The sequence below is a fragment of the Doryrhamphus excisus genome, linkage group LG19 (genome assembly GCF_037039965.1).
Source record: "Doryrhamphus excisus strain RoL-2023G ecotype Guam linkage group LG19, RoL_Dexc_Guam_v1.1, whole genome shotgun sequence".
Lineage (NCBI taxonomy): Eukaryota > Metazoa > Chordata > Actinopteri > Syngnathiformes > Syngnathidae > Doryrhamphus > Doryrhamphus excisus.
The window spans coordinates 8,240,404-8,260,687 of NC_136375.1; the positions used below are offsets into that span (position 1 = coordinate 8,240,404).

The 20,284-nt window shown below is 40.2% G+C and overlaps 1 protein-coding gene across 3 annotated transcripts in view; it reads right to left on the reverse strand.

The window, feature by feature from the left end:
* Positions 1 to 1,110: 1,110 nt before the first annotated feature.
* Positions 1,111 to 20,284, reverse strand: part of foxo3b (forkhead box O3b) — a 48,678-nt gene continuing 29,504 nt past the window's right edge. For 2 of the 3 annotated variants that reach the window (XM_058056923.2, XM_078799054.1), the window contains 2 exons: positions 5,973 to 7,431; positions 1,111 to 4,451 (listed from right to left, as the gene is read on the reverse strand). In XM_058056923.2, the coding sequence (XP_057912906.1) occupies positions 5,980 to 7,431 (1,452 nt within the window). In that variant the 3' untranslated portion in view covers positions 1,111 to 4,451; positions 5,973 to 5,979. The remainder of the gene's footprint in view (positions 4,452 to 5,972; positions 7,432 to 20,284) is intronic. The other variant, XM_058056925.2, reaches the window with a different exon arrangement.

Genomic DNA, 20,284 nt, shown 5'->3' on the forward strand with positions numbered 1-20,284 from the left:
AGACACATGCATGCACATGAACATGCATGTACTGATAGATCCTCTTCAATAGATCTCCCTTCCCAACTCGTATGGGATATACAGTAAAGCGGTGATTCTGCATAGCCGCCGTTCCACAAACAAATATTGTGCAAGAGGTTTTCCAGGAATTTGAGAGGAACATGGAGTTGCTCTACAAAACGGTGCCAAAACCCCCACCCCTTCCTCCCTCCTTCCCACCAAACTCACACTAGAAAGTCATCTGTCTTCCAGAGAGAGCAGGACGTACGGTATACATTCGTTCTTGCATTGAAGAACTGTGACTCACAACGGCTAGCTGTGCGGCAACTTGTGAATCAACAACAAACACTTTGGTTTTTACTCCTCACTGCTGCTTTCTGAGCCTTTGTGCAACTCTCTGTTACTCTATCTTCTTATCTACAGCGTTCTTTTTATGGGTCATTTTATGAAGGAAGTCTTGTTTAATGTGATAATGGAATAAAAATATTTTTTTTGAGAATATTACAAGAATAAACAAATATTTCCTTGATGAAAATAATTGTAAAAAATAACAGTAATATTTAAAAAAAATCTGGGAAGGTCATAGTTATACAAAAATAATGGTGTCCATGTACAAGAAAAAAAAAATTCTAAAAAATATTTTTTTTTTAAAGAAAATAGTCATGTTAGGAGAAAGTTGCTATTTTTGAGAAGAGGTTTTTTTATTTTGTAGAAAAGTAATTTTACTGAGTTATGTGGTATTTTTATATATTTTTTGGAAAAAGTAGCAAACCTTTTTTTGAGGGAAAAAATGATGGACTCCTAAGAATAAACTAGTATTTTTTTTATGAAAAAGGTATTTTTATTTTTTCAGAGAAGCTCATAATATTATATGGTACAATTTTAAAAAACTTTTTTTGGGGAGGGGATAATTTTGAGAGAAAAAAATATACTGTGCAACTTTTTAATAAAAAATAAGTTATTTTTTTTGAGAGAAGTCTTTAAAAAAATATTGTTTTAAATGAAAAAGTTGGAAAATATTTCCGAGACATTTCAGGTTAAAAAAGCTATCATCCCAGCTGAAAGTTTTCTATTGGGAGACTGTGGGGGTGTCGTACGAAGACAAAAAGATGGAGTATGCAGAGCCTGACCAAGCTTTATTTACATGCGCACCATTTCTTATACAAACTAGATTACAGTTCAAAAAATGACAACACAGGAGGAATACCCACTAACATCAAGTTGAAAAGATTAATAATACAGGACAAAGTTCAAAGGTCAGAGGGCTTTTTTTTAACAAGAAAATGAGGTGATGACAACGTTTAGTGGTTTGTCTCTTCAGCTTTCGATGCGTGTTGTATGAGTGGTTGTGACGACAAAGTGTAAAACAATGAAATTTGCCTCGTGTACATTTTGTACAGTCAGTGTAGTTCAATTCAAAACGCTTCAACGCGGTTTAGCTTGATTACAAAAGTAAAGTGACACTGAACCAGTTTTTCCTCCACGACGCAGACGCATTTCATGGTCATGAAAAAGTGGGAGGATGGTTCGAGTGCTGCTTTGTCAAGCCCTGATTCAGCACATATAAACATGGTGTGTGTGAGCGCTAACAGGTGTCCTCTTTGTGTTACAATTCCTGTCAAGGGACGGCACCAACGGAAGATTTGAGTGGTTCCAGCTTGGTCGTGCACTAAAGCTTTCAAAAAACCAACTGTGCACGTGCACTCTTCTTTCTGCCTTGGCCTCAGTGATATAGATTTAAATGTATATATACACTTCTGTACACTATTATACACCAGCGGAGTCAAACCCTTCATGTCGCTCCCCCCAGGGCCTCCAGATGCTACAACAATGGTTACACAATCTGCTTCAAGGATACATTTGTGTTCCCTTCTACCTGCAACACATAACCTTTCTTCAACTTTGCGAGGTATCAAGGATCAAGTACTACAAGGGCATATCATGACCACATACAGTGAGTAAATGCATTTCACACAAGTCATAATGCATAAATACATACATGTTTACAGCTGAGGAGAAGGGCGGGATCACGTAAATAAACACACAGGAAGTAGCCTGCACGTCGTGCAAGGACGTCAAAAGGAGAGCCCTTGGATGAATAGGAAGGAGTAGTAGGGCCACACGTTAAAAAAAAATATTAAAATCATATGAAACTGGTTTTTAAGAAAAGCTTGTAATCTTGCCAAAACAAAGCCATATTTTTTTGAAAGATAATCTTGAAAGATTTTTGGAGAACTGTCTTAATCTTGCAAAAACAAAGTCATATTTTTGAAAAAGTTGAAATCTAGAAGGATCAGTCAACGCTTTATAGAAAAGTCTTAATCTTGCAAAAATAGTCAATTTTGGGTGGAAAAAGTTGAAATCTTCAAAGATCAGTCAAGTTTTTGGAGAAAAGTCTTTGTTGCCAAAACAAGGTCATTTTTTGGGGGGGGGGTAAATCTTGTCTTAATCTCGCAATAACAAGGTCATACTTTGGGGGGAAAAAGATGAAATCTTTGTACAAAAGTCTTAATCTTGCAAAAATAGTCTTTTGCAACTTTTTTTAGATTGCGGTCTTACAAGAATAGTATGGCTTGTTTAAAACATTTTTAGATAAGAGTTGTAAACCTGCAATATTAATCAATTTTTTTTTTAGATTTTTTTTTCTTTAAAATCTTAAGACTGTGAATAGTTTTGTTGTTTTTTTTTTTAGGAAAAAACATACTCTTGTAAGAATGGAGGGTTTTTTGTGTGTGTGTGTCGGGGGGCTATATATATATTTTGTCATGGAAAAAAATGGTCATCTTGCAAGAATAAAGTCACTTTTAAATAGAGAAAGTTCAAATTTGTTTGAGGAAAAATATATTTATATTGAGGAAAAAGTTGGAATTTTACAAATAAAGTTGTTTTTTTTAAGTGATCCTATTAGAATTTTTATATTTAGTTTTACATTTTTTTATTTTTTTGCAAGAATGACATCACAATTTTAAATTGCAGTAGCTTTGAGTAATTATGAGAATTACCTCAAACAGACTTGAATAGCTGTAGTCGTCAAAGAATAAAATTAATTTGGAGAATTTTCAAAAATTTTTTCCAAGTATGAAGGAGAAAAGTGTCTTTCAAGGCATATTTTTTAACAATGAAAAAGTACTACATAGTAAGCATAAGTCAAGTGGATGTCAAAATTCCTACAGACATACAAATCAACCAATCATGGCTCCATTATATTTCTATTTTTCAGTGTGGCTGTAATACTCCTTCATAGCCCCCCCATAATGTTTTTAATTTAAAAAAAGGGAGGCAGGGAGGGAAGTATCTTCCTTCCCCTTCATCTTGACGGCCAAGAAGTTCACAGGTTACAAGTTCACAAAGCATCACGGTTACATTTAATCAAGGAAATGTTTACTTGAATGAAAACACCCTTAGAATACGTCACCCGACCTGAGTGTTTCTACGTTACGCATAAAAAGCCCCCTAAGCTGATGACAACACGGATCCCTGGTATTGATATATACGTATTTCTATGTACTGATGTTATGTGCATACGAGTGCTGTGATTTTGGCTGCCAGCATATCCTACTGCTTGATTCAAGTCATTTGGCAACATACAGAAGAAGAGAACAGCTTATTGTTTCATGGAGAAATAAATGGCTTCTGGAGGAACCCAAACCCCCCCTCCTCACAACCCCAATGTTCTGTGCACATGGTCGGCCTCGCCCTGCTCCGAGTGGCTGTAGGTTTCTTGCAGGCGAAGGGCGCACAAAAGGACAAATTCAACACTGTTTACATAGCACCTGTAATGCTGCAGAAATGTTCACGCCCCCTTTTCGCTACATTATATGCTGTGAACGCCCCCCCCCCCCCCAAATTAATCCTTCTTATACTGTACAAACACCCACAAATGACTTTTTTTCTTTTCGGCGTTTGACACATAGCACTCAAAGTGTCTTAAATTCAAGCCTGTTTTTTTTTTATTTTTTCATAGAAGAACAAGTGGACAACATCGCTAATTTATTTCCATGTAGAAGCAATTGTAGACCAGGAAAAGGAAAAAAAAATAAAACACTGAACATTTAAAATCACAGAGGTAAATACACTATTACGCCCCCGGCCCCCCCCCCCCGCACAGGAAGCGCTTTCCACCACTCGTCGCCAAGCACGCCGTGCAGCCATTTGTTGTCATCATCAGTCTTTGTAGTCTCATCTGATGTCTTTTTCACAGCCGCAGAGGACACTTGCATAATTCCACCACTTTTTTTGTTATTGTTGTTTCACAGGAGGCTTTTCCGAGAAGTCTTCCCGTTTCATTGGCGAGGGGGGAGGAGAGGAGGCGTGGGAGCAAGCGTTAAAGCTCTCGAGAAGTCTTCCTCTGTAAACACAAGGTTGGTATTTGATGTGCTGATGGCTGGTTTTGGCAAATAAAAGGGTGCGTGTGTCTGGATTGTTGTACTCTTGTAACGCACAGTTCAGACCTGCAGGGGGGGAGATTGGATGATTACCATGGAGTGCAGATTTGACATGATTTAAATACATATTTTTCCATTTTTGAGCATGTTTCTTCCACGTGTATGTCTCATTGTTGTCTATTGGAATCAATAAGCGGTAGAAAATGAATGATTAAGATAGAAACGGAGTGCAGTACTGGGCTATAACCAGCAGAGGCGCTGTTGATTCAACCAAAGTAGCACACATGACGTCGGTTACAGCAGGCCTTCACTGTTATGCCAGAAACAGGAGTTCAGAACATTCTGTTAAGTTCCATTGTAACTTATGTAATAATAGTTTTATTCTGATATTACAGCTTTTTTATTAATTTTATTGTATTATCCTGATTTTGTATAATATAATAAAGTTGAAATATTATACAAAAAGTTTTGATATCAGAATAAAGTTGAAATATTGCATGGAAAATCTGCAATATTTAAATAAAACTGTAATATTACAATTTTATCAGCATAAAGTTGGAATATTAAAAAAAATTGCAATATTAACACAATTAGACTGTAATTTTACCTACAAAAAAAGTTGCAATATTATCAGAATAAAACTTCAATATTACCCCCAAAAACATGATTTAAATACATTTTTCTGTTTTTGAGCATGTTTCTTCCACGTGTATGTCTCTTTGTTGTCTATTGGAATCAAAAAGCGGTAATGAATGAATGAATGATTAACAGATGGAAATGAAGTGCAGTACTGGGTTATAACCAGCAGAGGCGCTGTTGATTCAACAATTTTGCAGTCCAAAGTAGCACACATGACGTCGGTTACAGCAGGCCTTCACTGTTATGCCAGAAACAGGAGTTCAGAACATTCTGTTAAGTTCCATTGTAACTTATGTAATAATAGTTTTATTCTGATGTTACAGCTTTTTTTCCTGTATTATTGTAATTTTATTGTATTATCCTGATTTTGTATAATATAATATCAGAATAAAGTTGAAATATTATACAAAAAAGTTTTGATATCAGAATAAAGTTGGAATATTGCATGGAAAAACTGCAATATTTGAATAAAACTGTAATATTACCTGAAAAAGTTACAATTTTATCAGTATAAAGTTGGAATATTAAACAAAAAAAATTTGCAATATTAACACAATTAGACGGTAATTTTACCTACAAAAAAGTTGCAATATTATCAGAATAAAACTTCAATATTACCCCCAAAAACATGATTTAAATACATTTTTCTGTTTTTCTTCCATGTGTATGTCTCTTTGTTGTCTATTGGAATCAATAAGTGGTAGAAAATTAATGAATGATTAACAGATAGAAATGGAGTGCAGTACTGGGTTATAACCAGCAGAGGCGCTGTTGATTCAAGAATTTTGCAGTCCAAAACAGCGCACATGACGTCGGTTACAGCAGGCCTTCACTGTTCTGCCAGAAACAGGAATTCAGAACATTCTGAGAGGGACTGACCTAACTCTTAACAGCAACCCCAGTCATTTTTAATATTTTTTTTAATGGTAATTTCCATGTAATACGTACCTGCCCCTCAACCGGGTACCCAGCTCTGAGAAGCCTGCTTGGTGCTGGTGAAGCCGCCAACTCCGTTCATGTTAGCCAGAGAGTCAAAGTTAAAGTCCAGGCCATCGGCATCCATGAGCTCGCTCCTGATGATGGAGTCCATGTCGCACTCCAGGCTGCCGTTAAACATGTCCAGGTCCAGATCCGTGGGGAAGCGATCCTGGCAGACTCCTCCGTTGCTGCTCACCGCTCCGTTCAAGAATATGGAGGTGTCAATCTGCATGGAGGAGGAGCCATTTCCTCCCAAGGGTGAAAGGAGGAGCTGCTGCTTGGCGTTAGCCAGAGTGTTGACTTCATTGGTTAAATTCAGGCCTCTGTTGGTGGACCTTATGGAGCTCAGGTTGTGATTGTTGCTTTGGTGCATCTCCCCCTGGATGCCTTGAAGTCCTCCAGTGCTTCCGAACGTCATGATGGGGTCGCTTCGAAGCATGAGGCCGCGACGTGAGTTCTGGGAAACGACAGCAGCGGCGCTGGCTTGGGACATCAGCGGGTCCGACTGTGTCATCATGACGTCGCTGTGGCTGTGGCTGTCAGAGTTGAGCAGGTCTTGTAGCGTCACGCTACCGAAGCGAGAAGTGCCGACGCTGGAGAAGGACGTCTGTTTGTTCTCCTGGATGGTTTGCATGGGGGACGGACGCAGGGAGGAGCCCGGCGTGTGGGGGCCGAAGATGGAGTTGCTGTAGTTACCGCCGCTGTTGGATGAAGTGTTAGAGGTGGGGGACGAAGCGGAGGATGGGGAGACCAGCCCGTTGGTTTTGGGGACAAATCCGAACCCTGAGGACCCGTTTGAAGGGACTTGTACTGGAGTGGTTGGCACCAAGTTGATGTTATCCAGCAGTTCATCCATCATGTCATCCGTGATACCGTCATTCAGGTTCATGGTACCAGCCAGGTCTGCCAGACGGGGCAGCTCTGTGGGCACGGCTTTCCCGTTAGGTGCGTTCGCCACATTCCCCGGAGACAAAGCTCTACCAGGACTGGCATAGAGCATAGGCGAGAGAGGGGGCTCATCGTCAGGAACCTCGTCTAACTCCGGGTTGGCCAGGATGGGGGAAAGACGGCCGCTCAGAGTGCTGGCGTTGGAATTGGTACGGGAGCGGAAGTCTGTCCAGGCGTCCAGCTCTTCACTGCTACGTGACGTCGGGCTCCCCGGCCACTTGGACAGACCAGAGGGACTGTCGCCGGCGCCTTCGCCCGCTGCGGCCGCCGCAGCTTGCAGTGCAGCCTTCTTTTTGGCGGCACGGCCGCGTGCCGACTTTGTGTACTTGTTGCTGTTGTCCATGGAGACGGCACGGCGGCGAGGAGCTTTCCCACCTTTTCCTCCATCGGGGTTGATCATCCACCAGGAACTCTTGCCCGTCCCCTCATTCTGGACACGGATGAAACGGCTGTGGAGGGAAAGGTTGTGCCGGATGGAGTTCTGCAACACAAAAGGACAACAACTGGTTAATGACTGCCACTAATATTGATTTGTGTGCTTCATTCAATTTGGTCATTAAATGTCTGCCATTAAGTCCAACAAAGGAGAAGAATAACCCCCTGATGTAAGCGCTTGTTCTTGCGGATTTGACACAAAAACAAAGCAATAAAGCCATTGTGTCCTCAAATTATAGAAACACAATGTGCAGCAGTTTGAGCTGATGCTTGCATTGTTTGCACAGAGAAGTAGAAAAGCCAGTGATCTATAATCACGCTTCTGCTGAATTATGAATGACACTCACAAAGGGCCCCTTTTGTTGCGCAAGGGCCGCCGGATGCAGTGGCAGATCATGTGTGCTTGAGAGTACCTGTGCTCATGCGTATCGACATGCTCCAAACTCCTTTCCTTGTGGAAACCCCTGCGGCTTATCGAGGTGATTGAGAGCACATGACCGCCCATGTTACCGAGCATGACTTGTTCGTTTTACGAGCGTACGAGACCACATGGTGCAGAGAACCACACTACAACTCTGATCACATGTTGTTGACTGGTTGGGATATTGCAACTTGTTAACTTGAAATTTGAGCTCACACCAAATGAAATCTGGACGTGTCGTGAGGGAAACTTGGATGGAAATTGGATGAAAAGATACGTGCTGGATTTGTGATACACTTCTTATCCCATGGGAACACAAACGTATACGTATATGAGAATAAAATTGTATACCGCATATGTACATAAGGTTGTAATATTGTCAAAACTTTGTTATACAAAATCAGGATAATACAATAAAATTATGATAATACAGGGAAAAAAGCTGTAATATCAGAATAAAACTTATTACATAAGTTACAATGTTATCAAAACAAATTTGTAATATTATACAAACAGAAATATCAGACTAAAGTATTACCCAAAGAGTTGCAATATAATCAGAATAAAACGATATTACCCGGAAAAAGTTGCAATATTATCAGAATTAGATGGTAATATTATACAAATAAAAGTTGTCATTTTATACAAAAGAGTTGCAATATTATCAGAATTAAACAGTGATATTACCTAAAAAAAAAAAAGCTGCAATATTATCAGAATAAAACGTTAATATGACCTGAAAGTTTTCAGAATAAAATTGGAATATTATACAAAAAAAGTTTTGATATCAGAATAAAGTTGGAATATTACATGGAAAATAATCTACAATATTTGAATAAAACTGTAATATTACAATTTTATCAGCATACAGTTGGGATATTAAACAAAAAAAATTGCAATATTAACACAATTCGACGGTAATTTTATCTACAAAAAAAGTTGCCATATTATCAGAATAAAACTTCATTACCACCCCCAAAATGTTTCAATATTATCAGAATGTTTTTATATTACATGAAAAATAATAAATATTATCAGAACAAAACTAATATTACCCTTAAGTTGCTCTTTCCAAAGTTGGAATATTACACAAAAAAGTTGGAAAATGAAATAAAGTTGCGATATACAAAAACCTGAAATATCAAATGATGTAATTATCTGAATGAACTTGTAATACTACACAACATAAACGTGTCATATTACACCAAAACTTGGGAAAATGTTTCACTTTGTATTACAGGACATACATACATACATAATGTTTTGCTAAAATCTAAACGTAGTGTAAAACCAGAATCAACAAGAAGGCTTCCTCCACATGGTGGTTCTACCTCTATTAGCGTTTAGCTGAAATACTTCTGCACCAAAATCTAAGAGTAACTTTTCAGTGCAAACAAGTACACACTGAAGAAGTAATGGCATGACATCCAATGTCACACAATCCTGTTTGAAAACCAAAGAGGAAAAAGTGATACATGTAGAAAGAGTAGATTCCTGACAGCTATCCTCTATGGAATGTGCTGCACGGCTTCTCTCGTGCCACAAGCTACTGAAGGTCTTTGTGAAATTCATTATTTTTTTCCCCCCCTCCACAAACACATAACTCTTACAGGACCTGAGGGATTTGTGAGGCCATGCTAATTCCACCCATTTTAAAAATCCACCCTGCAGCTTTTCAAAACATGGACACCATTTATTTTTTCTTCCCTTGATCTGTGTTTTCCACCCATGTATACATATTTTAACGCCATAAAACGCCACTGCCTTTCAAAAATCATTGTGCGGGAATCACAACATTGTTTTCCGCAAAGCTTTCCCGTATTTCCTGGGGTTTGGTTTGGATTGGCAGGACACTTACTTGAAGGAACAAGAGCGGGTTTCAATTACCTTTCTATGAATGCAGGGTGTGGGCAGAATCGGAACATTTTTTTATTTTTTTTTTACCCTCTGTGGCTTTGTGTGTTTGAACATTGTGCGCATACTCATATTTGTGTGTTTCACGTGGTCAAGTAGAAACTATTGTACGCAGTTTTTTTTTCCTAGAAGGCTGTCTGACGCAAATCCATAAAAGAATTGAATTTGGTGATATGTGGAGAACGTTAAAGCATGTCCCGTGTGTGTGTGTGTGTGTGTGTGTGTGTGCACCCTGTGCAATGAGGTAAGATGAGATACCAGGGAGACTAGTGTTTATCTTCTGGCAGTATCTCTTGTGGCATGACATAATGTTGCCTTATTATCGCACTCTCACACACACACACACACACACACACACACACACATACAGTCCAGTAGGGTGAAAGGAGCTCTTGATAGCTTTTTGCCTCGCTTTTATGATGAAAGACAAGAGTACACACACATAAACACACTTATAGACTATAATGTACACACTTTTCTATCAAAGATGCTTTTTCAATGTAAAGTGGAACCATAGTTAATGTCATTCATTCATTCCACAAGGTCAGACTCTAACCAAATCCCTTTTCCCTCAGGGTGTCACAAGACACGATACACGAGATGGGTCCACAAGAACCAAACGAGGCAAGATTTTAACTTTACTTTTTCAGAAAAGTACAGTGAAAATGCATGAAAAGACAACTTATTGCAATCTACTACATGTGTAGATGTTTTACGGCATCAACCCACCGAAACAAAGAGAGGTTATGACTGTTAAAAGGGGGCTCACTCCGTTCATGCTGTTGTTCTATGGAAGAAATGCACCATGGTGCTGAAGCCAATGCACAGAGTGAACTCTCACTCCCACCCTATTAGCATATTCATTTGACTTTTTGAGTATATAAGCTGGCTGCACGGTGGGGGAGTGTTTAGTGCACAACTGACACAGCTACGACACCCATGTTCGATTAACCCCTCTGGCATATGTGGAGTCATTATGTTCTCTCGGGTACTCCAGTTTCCTCCCACATTCCAAAAACATGCTAGGCTAATTGTCCATAGGTATGAATGTGAGTGTGAATGGTTGTTATATATGTGCTCTGTGATTGGCTGTCCAGGGTGTACCCCGCCTCTCGCTTCAAGACAGCTGGGATAGGCTCCAGCCCCCTCGTGATGGATGGCTGGAGGTATATAAGCTAACAATTTCAACTAGACAAATCAGTAAATCAAATTGCGTGTATTGAAATGACTGCCGATTCGGGAAAAACAGGAGTGCCCTACTTGGCTGCAACCAGCAGGGGCGCCGTTGATGAACTACGTCAACGACTCCAGCCGACGACATATTAGAACCCTACAGTCAATTCATCACATCCCATTATTTTTGTCATAAGCTAAGCTAACATTGTAGTTCACGGTTCTATTTTTAGAGTCGCAACTGTGATAGAGTATATGTATGAGAGTATGCACACACCGTGTATATTTGTGTGTATCACTGTAGAGTTCCTCTGGGCTATTTCTCAAAGAGCTCAGTGAGACATCAGCTCTGATTCATGAACTACGCAACCACGAGAGCTAAATAACACACCTACACGCACACACTAATGTGCTCACCGTTCTCAGGAGCAACCTTCCATGGCCTTCCGACACTGCTGCCGAGTAATGTATTTCATCCCTGCGACACAATTTAGCATTTTTTCCCAGCTGTGTCATCAAGTTCATTTGCATAGCTTTGCAAATGAAGTCATTCGTCTCAAAGAGTTTTTTTTTTTTTTTACCCCCGTGACTGGTGCGGTATCTGAGCTGCATTGTTTCAGACACATTTGTTGGTCAATTATGTCATTCCCGAGGCCGGTCAGTCAGGTTTATCAGTGTTACAATTTGTCAGACATGTACTCGTGTCGTTGAACCTGCTTGAGGAAAATACAGCACAGAGCACATGACATTACTTTACAGACTGTAGTGGCCTATACGTCATATAAAATGGGATTAAAGCAACCAAAATACACTATTTATACAGGTTTACCCATCATATTTTTTTTAATTAAAAAGATGATAGAATTTAGTAAAAAATATATATATTTACCTTCTACTTTTTAGGAATATTTATTATATATTATCATTGTTTGACTATTAGTAGTAGTATACGTAGTCGTCCCTTGTTTATCGTGGTTAATTGGTTCCAGACCAATATAGATATATTTGAATTTCCGCTAAATAGGATTCGATACTAATACATTGAATATTAGCGTCATTAGGGCATAGAAAACCTGTTTGACCTTCTAAATGTGTTTTTAACATTATTATTAGAGCCCTCTAGACATGAAATAACACCCATACAGTGTTACATACATATGTGGAGGACCGGAAGTGATGTCGGTTTAGTTTGCGGTGGGTTATGGTAGCAACAGTAGCCTGTGTTGTTATTGTTCCTGTTGTGCGATACTGTAATTTTAAACCGGCAGTTAAAACGTCTGTTTTGCTGACTATGAGGAACTATACTGACACCTAGTGGCCAGTGTAAACACTCCATTCACAATTGGAATGCTTCTTCTGCCTTGTATTTCAGTATTCATTCATTTTCTACAGCTTATTCTCACAAGGGTCATGGGGGGTGCTGGAGCCTATCCCAGCTGTCTTCGGGCGAGACGCGGGGTACATCCTGGACTGGTTGCCAGCCAATCACAGGGCACATATAGACAAACAACCATTCACACTCACATTCATACCTATGGACAATTTTGGAGTAGTTTTTGGAATGTCGGAGGAAACCGGAGCACCCGGAGAAAACCGCATGCACGGGAAGAACATGCAAACTCCACACAGAGATGGCCGAGGGTGGGACCAAACTCGGGTCTCCTAGCTGTGAGGTCTGCGCGCTAACCACTCGACCGCCATGCAGCCTATTTCAGTATTATTGACCCATTTTGGAAAAAAATATGTTTTTAACATCCGGGTTTGATGATGCACGCTATTATCTTTGGCTATTTTGCATAAATCCATAGATTTGTACATATTGTACTGATAACGTGACAATATGTAACAGACCCTTAGCACAGGCTACGTTGACACTGCAGGTCAAGTTTAAAATGCGACTCAGGCCTAATTTGTATATAGATATAAAACTGATATGTATCCGATCTACTGTAGTCCGACTGGTCAAGTCGCATATATCTGACCTATACGTCATTGAAGGGTGTGGTTTACCTACAAAGGGTACTCACCCATGTAGGCAAAAGTTTCACGGCAATGACACAGCACTCCCGCTACCCACACGCTACTTGGAACAGACGTCACAGAATCATTTTGTTAAGAAAATATTGACTCCAGTTCCACAAAATCCTTGAAATGACCGTGTTGACACATTAAGGAGAGCACACAATGCGGAAATCATTACATCCGTAAACACACGGGAAGAAAACAAAAATAATTCATTCATTCATTTTCTACCGCTTTTCCTCACGAGGGTCGCGGGGGTGCTGGAGCCTATCCCAGCTGTCTTCGGGCGAGAGGCGGGGTACACCCTGGACTGGTCAATAAAATAAATACTACATCAGCGGTCGCCTAAATCGGTGTCCCTGCCTGGACACCTCGTATTTTGCAGCACTAGCGCAGTATATTTAAGGTTTTATGTCACATTTTGCATTCAAATGGAGCTGTTTTGAGCCTGTTAAACTCAAATCATGTGTTTTAGCCTTCATATCAAATGTATCACGTGTACATGGGGCAAAAAAAAAAAATCCCAAAAAACACACAAAACATGCCTGTCGCTCTTTTAAAAGAGTGTGCCCGCATAGCAACTGCACAATCAACAGCTGAGCACAGACGCCTTTTTGTCCATCAGCAAACACGTGGGAACAATTAATCACTGTCAGTGCTCACGCAAAATTCCCATCATTTTGTCTTTTTTTTTTTTTTTTTTGGAAGATGCGTAGGTGGGAAATCACATTTGCGTTTGTCAAGAGTGTTGAACATGTTTCTATGAAGGGATTACATCAGCTGGATAGCACTAGTAAATGTATTATAATGAATGCTACCAGAGAACACTCTGATTGGCTGAGGGGGTTTTAACAATCACTTCTAATTGGATGTAGCTGTGCAAGCTGCAGCAGTGGTGATTGGTGGAGTGAAATTGGATTGACAAGCATGGGGGAGGGGGAAAAAAAAAAAGGGAGGGTCTCGAGACGGTGTTGCAAGTGGATTTCATCAGCCAGCAACAGCGACGTATCTCAACCTGGATGTATGCACCGGGTGGACTACTTCTTCTCTGCTTTCTTTCATCACCAGAAAACCAGAAAATGGTGGGTTAGTGTGTCACGACTCAGGAGGTGAAAGTGCAATTAGGCTCATACACACGTTGGCCCCGCCTCTTTGTCCCCGCTATCACCGCTCTGATTGGACAGACTCCGTGACCTGAGCCTCGCATTCTCCGCTGTACTTTAACACCCTAAGCACTTCACTGCACGTTATCATCTGTTACGTAAACTAGCACTAGTCTAATTTCAACGTGTACTGCATGTTGGATGGGTCAAACAATACACAAATTCAAATATATATATTTTTTAATATCTTAATGCCTTACTTGGACTATAAAATGCTGTTAGAAGTAACATTATGGGTCAAACCACTGCGAGGTGTCAACACGCACATATGTGATACGTATGGGACGCTTTATAAATAAACACACGGCCTTGTCGGGGTTGACACTGCAGAGAGAGCACGGTTATTTATACTGCGGTCCCTCTCACACACACACACACACACACACACACACACACACACGATGTCCAGGTTCCAGCTGCCCTGAGTTCTGGACTACAGACAGAACATTCCATTCTCAACAATCATATGTGCGTCTCCTTGCAGGCTGGCCTGCTGAGCTTTTTGCGTGTACATGTGTGTGTGTGTGTGTGTGTTCATGTTGTGTTTATGTGTACACTAAAGAGGGATCTAGAGCTTGGCAGAAGGAATCCTGCTGTACCTCATTCCCCTTATAGTTGTGCTCTTACACTCCCTAATCTGCTTGAGAGAGAGAGAGAGTGTTGAATGTGTGCTCCAGCCTGGAGGTGGATTATTTTCTATATTCATATTCAAGTCTTTCCGCACATCGCTCCTACAATACATTTATGCTGTATATGTACATGACTTCAATGCTGTCCACGGTGTACCCCACCTCTCGCACAAAGTCAGCTGGGATAGTCCAGCATAGGCTCCAGCTTAGCCCCCGCGCGAGCCTAATGAGGATAAGCGGCATAGAAAATGGATGGCTGGATGGATGGATTACAAAATGTATCATTTATACAGGAGTAGGAAAATGAGTGATTAATAAACAAAATTTAACACTGGAGTTTAAGTAGTCGTGGAACACTGAGGGGAAAAATGGTAACTGACAAGAATATCCCAATACCATAATATTATGGGGGAATAAACTTGTATTTTTTTGGAGAAAAAAATTGGAAATTATAACAATATTCATGATTTTAAAGTATTTTTATGCATTTTAGCACAATATTAAGGCCGTACTGTAAAGATAAAATGTTGTGAGTTAGAGGAAAATACAACATTTTGAGAATAAAGTTATGTGAAAATGCTACAATATTACAAGAATGAGATTGTATTTTATTTTAAGAAAAAAAAAGGTTGCAGTATTCCGGGTATCAAGTCATAATATTACAATTTCAATCTAAAAATAGTGTCTATAACTATCAAAAATGTACAACTATTACTAGTAGAGCAACATTGAAAAAAATATCCAAATATTCAAATTTTGCCAGAAGAAACTTGTATTTTTTGGGATTAAAAGAAGAAAAATTACAAGAGCACAAACTTTGGGCCATATTGACAGAATAAAAATATTGAATTACAAGAAAAAAAAGTGAAAAGACAAGCATGTGTCAAGCAAGTGGCAATATTTAGAGAATAAAGTTGTATTGTATGATGTGAAAAAGCTGCAATATGACAAGAATGATGTTGTGACAGTGAGACAGTGCCACTGAGGAAAAGACAGGAAGCAGAACTGGAGATAGCAGACGTGAGGATGCTGAGGTTCTGTTTGGGAGTGACCAGGATGGATAGGATCAGGAAGGAGTAAATCAGTGGTGAGACCAGCCATGTTGTTTGGCCTAGAGACAGTGCCACTGAGGAAAAGACAGGAGATGAGGATGCTGAGGTTCCGATTGGGAGTGACCAGGATGGATAGGATCAGGAAGGAGTAAATCAGTGGTGAGACCAGCCATGTTGTTTGGCCTAGAGACAGTGCCACTGAGGAAAAGACAGGAGATGAGGATGCTGAGGTTCTGATTGGGAGTGACCAGGATGGATAGGATCAGGAAGGAGTACATCAGAGGGACATTACATGTTAGAGGCCTTGGAGATAAAGTCAGTTATCGGCCAGACTGAGATGGTTGGGACATGAGAGAGAAGATGATTGATTTGCTGTGGCGACTCCTGAAGGGAAAATCCCAAAGAGAAAGAAGAAGATGACAAGAATGAGGTTGTGTTTTCCTTCTGGACAAATGTTTGAATATTATTAGAATAAAATTCATCATAAGTGAATGTCGTATTTAAAAACTAAAAATGAGCTTAAACATTTTTACAGTACTGTAAAAATTATTAGCGGTTATTAGCAGCAAGTGTATCGTCTATCGAGTCTGGAGTTTGGAGAGCCGCTATCTTCCTCCCAAGTCTCCCTTTTCCTCTTCCTCCTCTCCCAGTACAGCATGTGCTTGTTGTGTAAGGCCACATGCTCACACAACTGTCTGTTTACTCTTAGATTTCCTCCAGTCGCTACGCTCGAGGTGGGGGAGTCGCCCGACCCATCCCACCTCATGCAGCCAATCAGAACGAGCCTGTTTAGTCAAGCTACCCCCTTCGCCCCGTCACGCATCTTTGGGTCAGTGTGTTTTGATCAGTGAAAAAAATGCGACTTGGGGGTCACGGCGTGAAACGAGATATATAAGTCATGTGGAAAATCAATCAATCATACTATGATATCCAGAATTGTTCCAGGGATACACTGGACTCCACTAGCCAGCTGTTTGTGTATATATGTGTGTGTACTTTCACACTGTTTCTTACAGATCCACGTACTGTAGTGTGTGTGTGTGTGTGCTTTGGAACAGCATGGGACATCCCCGTGAGGCGTTTCAGGACATGGTGTCCTTAAGCTTAGGCGGATCTGCACCTGCCAAGAACACACGCACAAGCACACACAAACCGATACCAGGAACAAAGACGTTTCTAGATAAGGCAAACCGGGACATTCGGAATTGGAAGTGAGAGCAGCTGATCATGTCTGTTATGAGCATGGGTGTTGGAAAAGTCGAAGAAATGTTTTGTACCCTAATGGCTATTAATACACTTTATGGAACACACAAAGATATAGGACAGGCTTGGTGGGGCGTGTACATGATTAACGGCATCTTTACATGATATTAGCAGCATCTATAAGTGTGGAAGGATGGAGGATCCCTAATGACTTATAGTTACCCGGAATGGGAATGTTGCTATTCCTGTGAGGAGACATGGTGAACAATCCGTGGGGTAAATGAGATTGCTGTCCACACCTCATTACAAAGGCAATGGAGTTGCAAAGTCGGAGGATTTATTTACAGACGATTTCACAAGAGCAATGAGTAAGACTATAATCGATGGGGTGAGTTTTAAGCACAGAAATATCCAGGTTAAAGGCACAGTTTATGACTGTGCCACAGTTTTATTGCTCATGGTCAGATAAGAAAATCGCTACCATGCAGTCTTTAGCTCATTTGTTATCTTAGCCAAGCATAAACTGACTGGAAACCGAAAGCCCCGCCCAACTGATGTCATTGTAGCATTATTTAACATTGTTAGATCAAAATGTGAATCCACGGATGCTAAATTGTTACTGTTAGCATCTTTGTTGGGAGCGCAACACAAATAATTTGGAATAGAACCAAAATATCGGCAAAACTCAACAACAGGTGCAGTTGTATTTCGGCAAGTCAGATGGTCAAGACGCACATCAGAGACCAAAGTTACCAAAGAGACAAGTTATAGTAATAACAATAAAATGCAAAACAAGAGGCTAAATAGGCATTTGTTAACGTAACATGAATCAATAGTATGTTAATGTACCACATTAATAGTTATTCAGCTAACTGTAGCCTTTTATTTTCGGGAGCATCTGTGTTCCATCTTTCTCAGTCGTCTTTATATGTTGATGTTTACATTGGAAATTTTCAGTGATACGGTAGCAGACACAGGAAAAACATATATAAAAGTCACTCGAGTACGAGTTGCAGGACCAGGCTAACCACGAAAAAAAGAGCAAAATACGGTGGTACTTCTTCTAACATGCATCTTTACCAAGACTGAGCTATGTAAAAACCTATGCAATGCATGTAGCGCAAGCGTAGGTGCGCCACGGACATAAACGTCATATACACAAATAAATACAATAAAGCAACATAAACATATATAATGCTGTGTGTGTAGAACTGATTGGGTTCCCAGTACGGATTGCATAACAGATATGATTTCTACATGTTAGCTAATCTGCAGATGCTACACTGCTACATTGTACTGTTATCAATTTTGTTTATACCCCAAATTCTATACAGCGCATTAACAGTTCCATAGCAACAAAAACCTAACAGAATGGTGCAGCATTCAAAGCACAAATCAGATGCTATACTGATAAAAAGCTAACAGTTGATATACTGTATACACATAATCATGTATGCAAATCAGTCACAGAGGCAGTGAAGGCTGGGTAGTTTAGATGCACACAGGGAGGCAAGGGGAGTTGACTGAGGTTTATGGTCTTGAACACTTAACACCAAGCAGGCAGTGTGCCTGGATTGGTAGTTGTGCAGACAACCCAATGGCAGCCATTAGGTAACTTAGGACAGTGAATTATGGAAACATTCAACTGAAATAAAAGTATCGCTCTGAATCATTTTTGCAGAGCATAGTGTTTCTCTTCAGATGGTCCATTTTCGCTGTTGGAATTTTTTTGTTGAATGACAGTAACAGTTGCCGTCATAAATCTATTTTCCAGGACAGTCAAAGAATGAAATTCCTCATCTGTTGCCAAAAAACGAATTTGTGTTTTCCGTTTTTCCCCAGATTTCTCTAACATACTGGCTACATTTAGGTTAACTGATTTAAAAACATTTTTATCTGGGAAGCCGCTGCTGCCACTCAAGTCTTTCAGAAGACTAGGGCTGTCCTCAACCAAGGATTTTCATAGTTGAATCCCTCCTATTGTCAATTAACTCATTCAATCCGTCCATCTCCGTACTGGCCGTTTTTGATGATTTTTGATGTAGTTTTCAGGGTTTTTTCAAGTTCTAGAGCTTATTCTACAGCGTATACACCAAAAGATCTTGGTAGCAAATGAAATACTGGTTGGATTTTTTGATTGTTTAAAAACAAAAATGTGTAAATGTGTAAGAAGGGCGATCCCCACAAACATTTCACAATTCATTTTTTTTTTGGGGGGGGGGGGGGTCCTGTCCAGCCATTGGAGCAGATAGTAGTATTAATCTAAATGCCCTTACATGCTAAACAGATTTGCTCTGCCAGGGAAAAGTGTAAGCTAAACCTTTCTTGTTATTCATTCATTCTCTACCGCTTATCCTCACGAGGGTCGCGGAGGTGCTGGAGCCTATCCCAGCTGTCTTCGGGCGAGAGGTGGGGTACACCCCGGACTGGTCACCAGCCAATCACAGGGCACATATAGACAAACAACCATTCACACTCACATTCATACCTATGGACAATTTGGAGTCGCCAATTAACCTAGCATGTTAGTAGCAACCGGAGTACCTGTAGAAAACCCAGGCATGCACGGGGAGAACATGCAAACTCCACACAGAGATGGGTGGAATTGAACTCTGGTCTCCTAGCTGTGAGGTCTGTGCGATAACCACTCATCCGCCGTGCAGCCTCCTTCCCTGTTATATGGAATCTTATTTGGCTTTATTTCATGTTTTTGTTCTGGAAATTTGGAGTGACCAGACCGGAGCAGGAGGGGATAGAAAAGAAGAAAAAACAAAACAAGGGGGAACTAAAAATAGGTGGCTTTAACCTGACTTTAGTTAGTTTCACAGGTTTTGTTATGTTTTCTTGATTTTCTCAATGCCTCACTTTGAAATACTGTATTCAAAAGCAAGTGGCTACGCTAGCTATAGCAATACACGATGCCTACCTTCATTGTAGGAACAACAAAAAAAATCAATCCACTCATAGCTGATGTTAGTTCAACATGTTTTAACAAATGTTTTCTTTATTTTTGTTAAGCTTCTATGCCTCCCAGAAGTCATGCGGTACACCACAAAAAACAGATGCCTTTAAACTCTGGGGGTTTTGAGATACTGTTTTCTTTATTTTTGTCAAGCTCCTGTGCCTCCCCTGAAGACTTCATACTTCATACCATTCTTCAAAAGCAACCGTGTGGACTTTTTGCCTCCACGTGTATGGTGACACTTGAGCGTGCGTTTGCCGTCTTTCTGATCTTATGTTTCCACAACACAGACCCACTTTCAAGGCCTCACGGCTACATCCCAGTCACGCACATGTGACTTAGTTTGGGGCAAACAAAGGT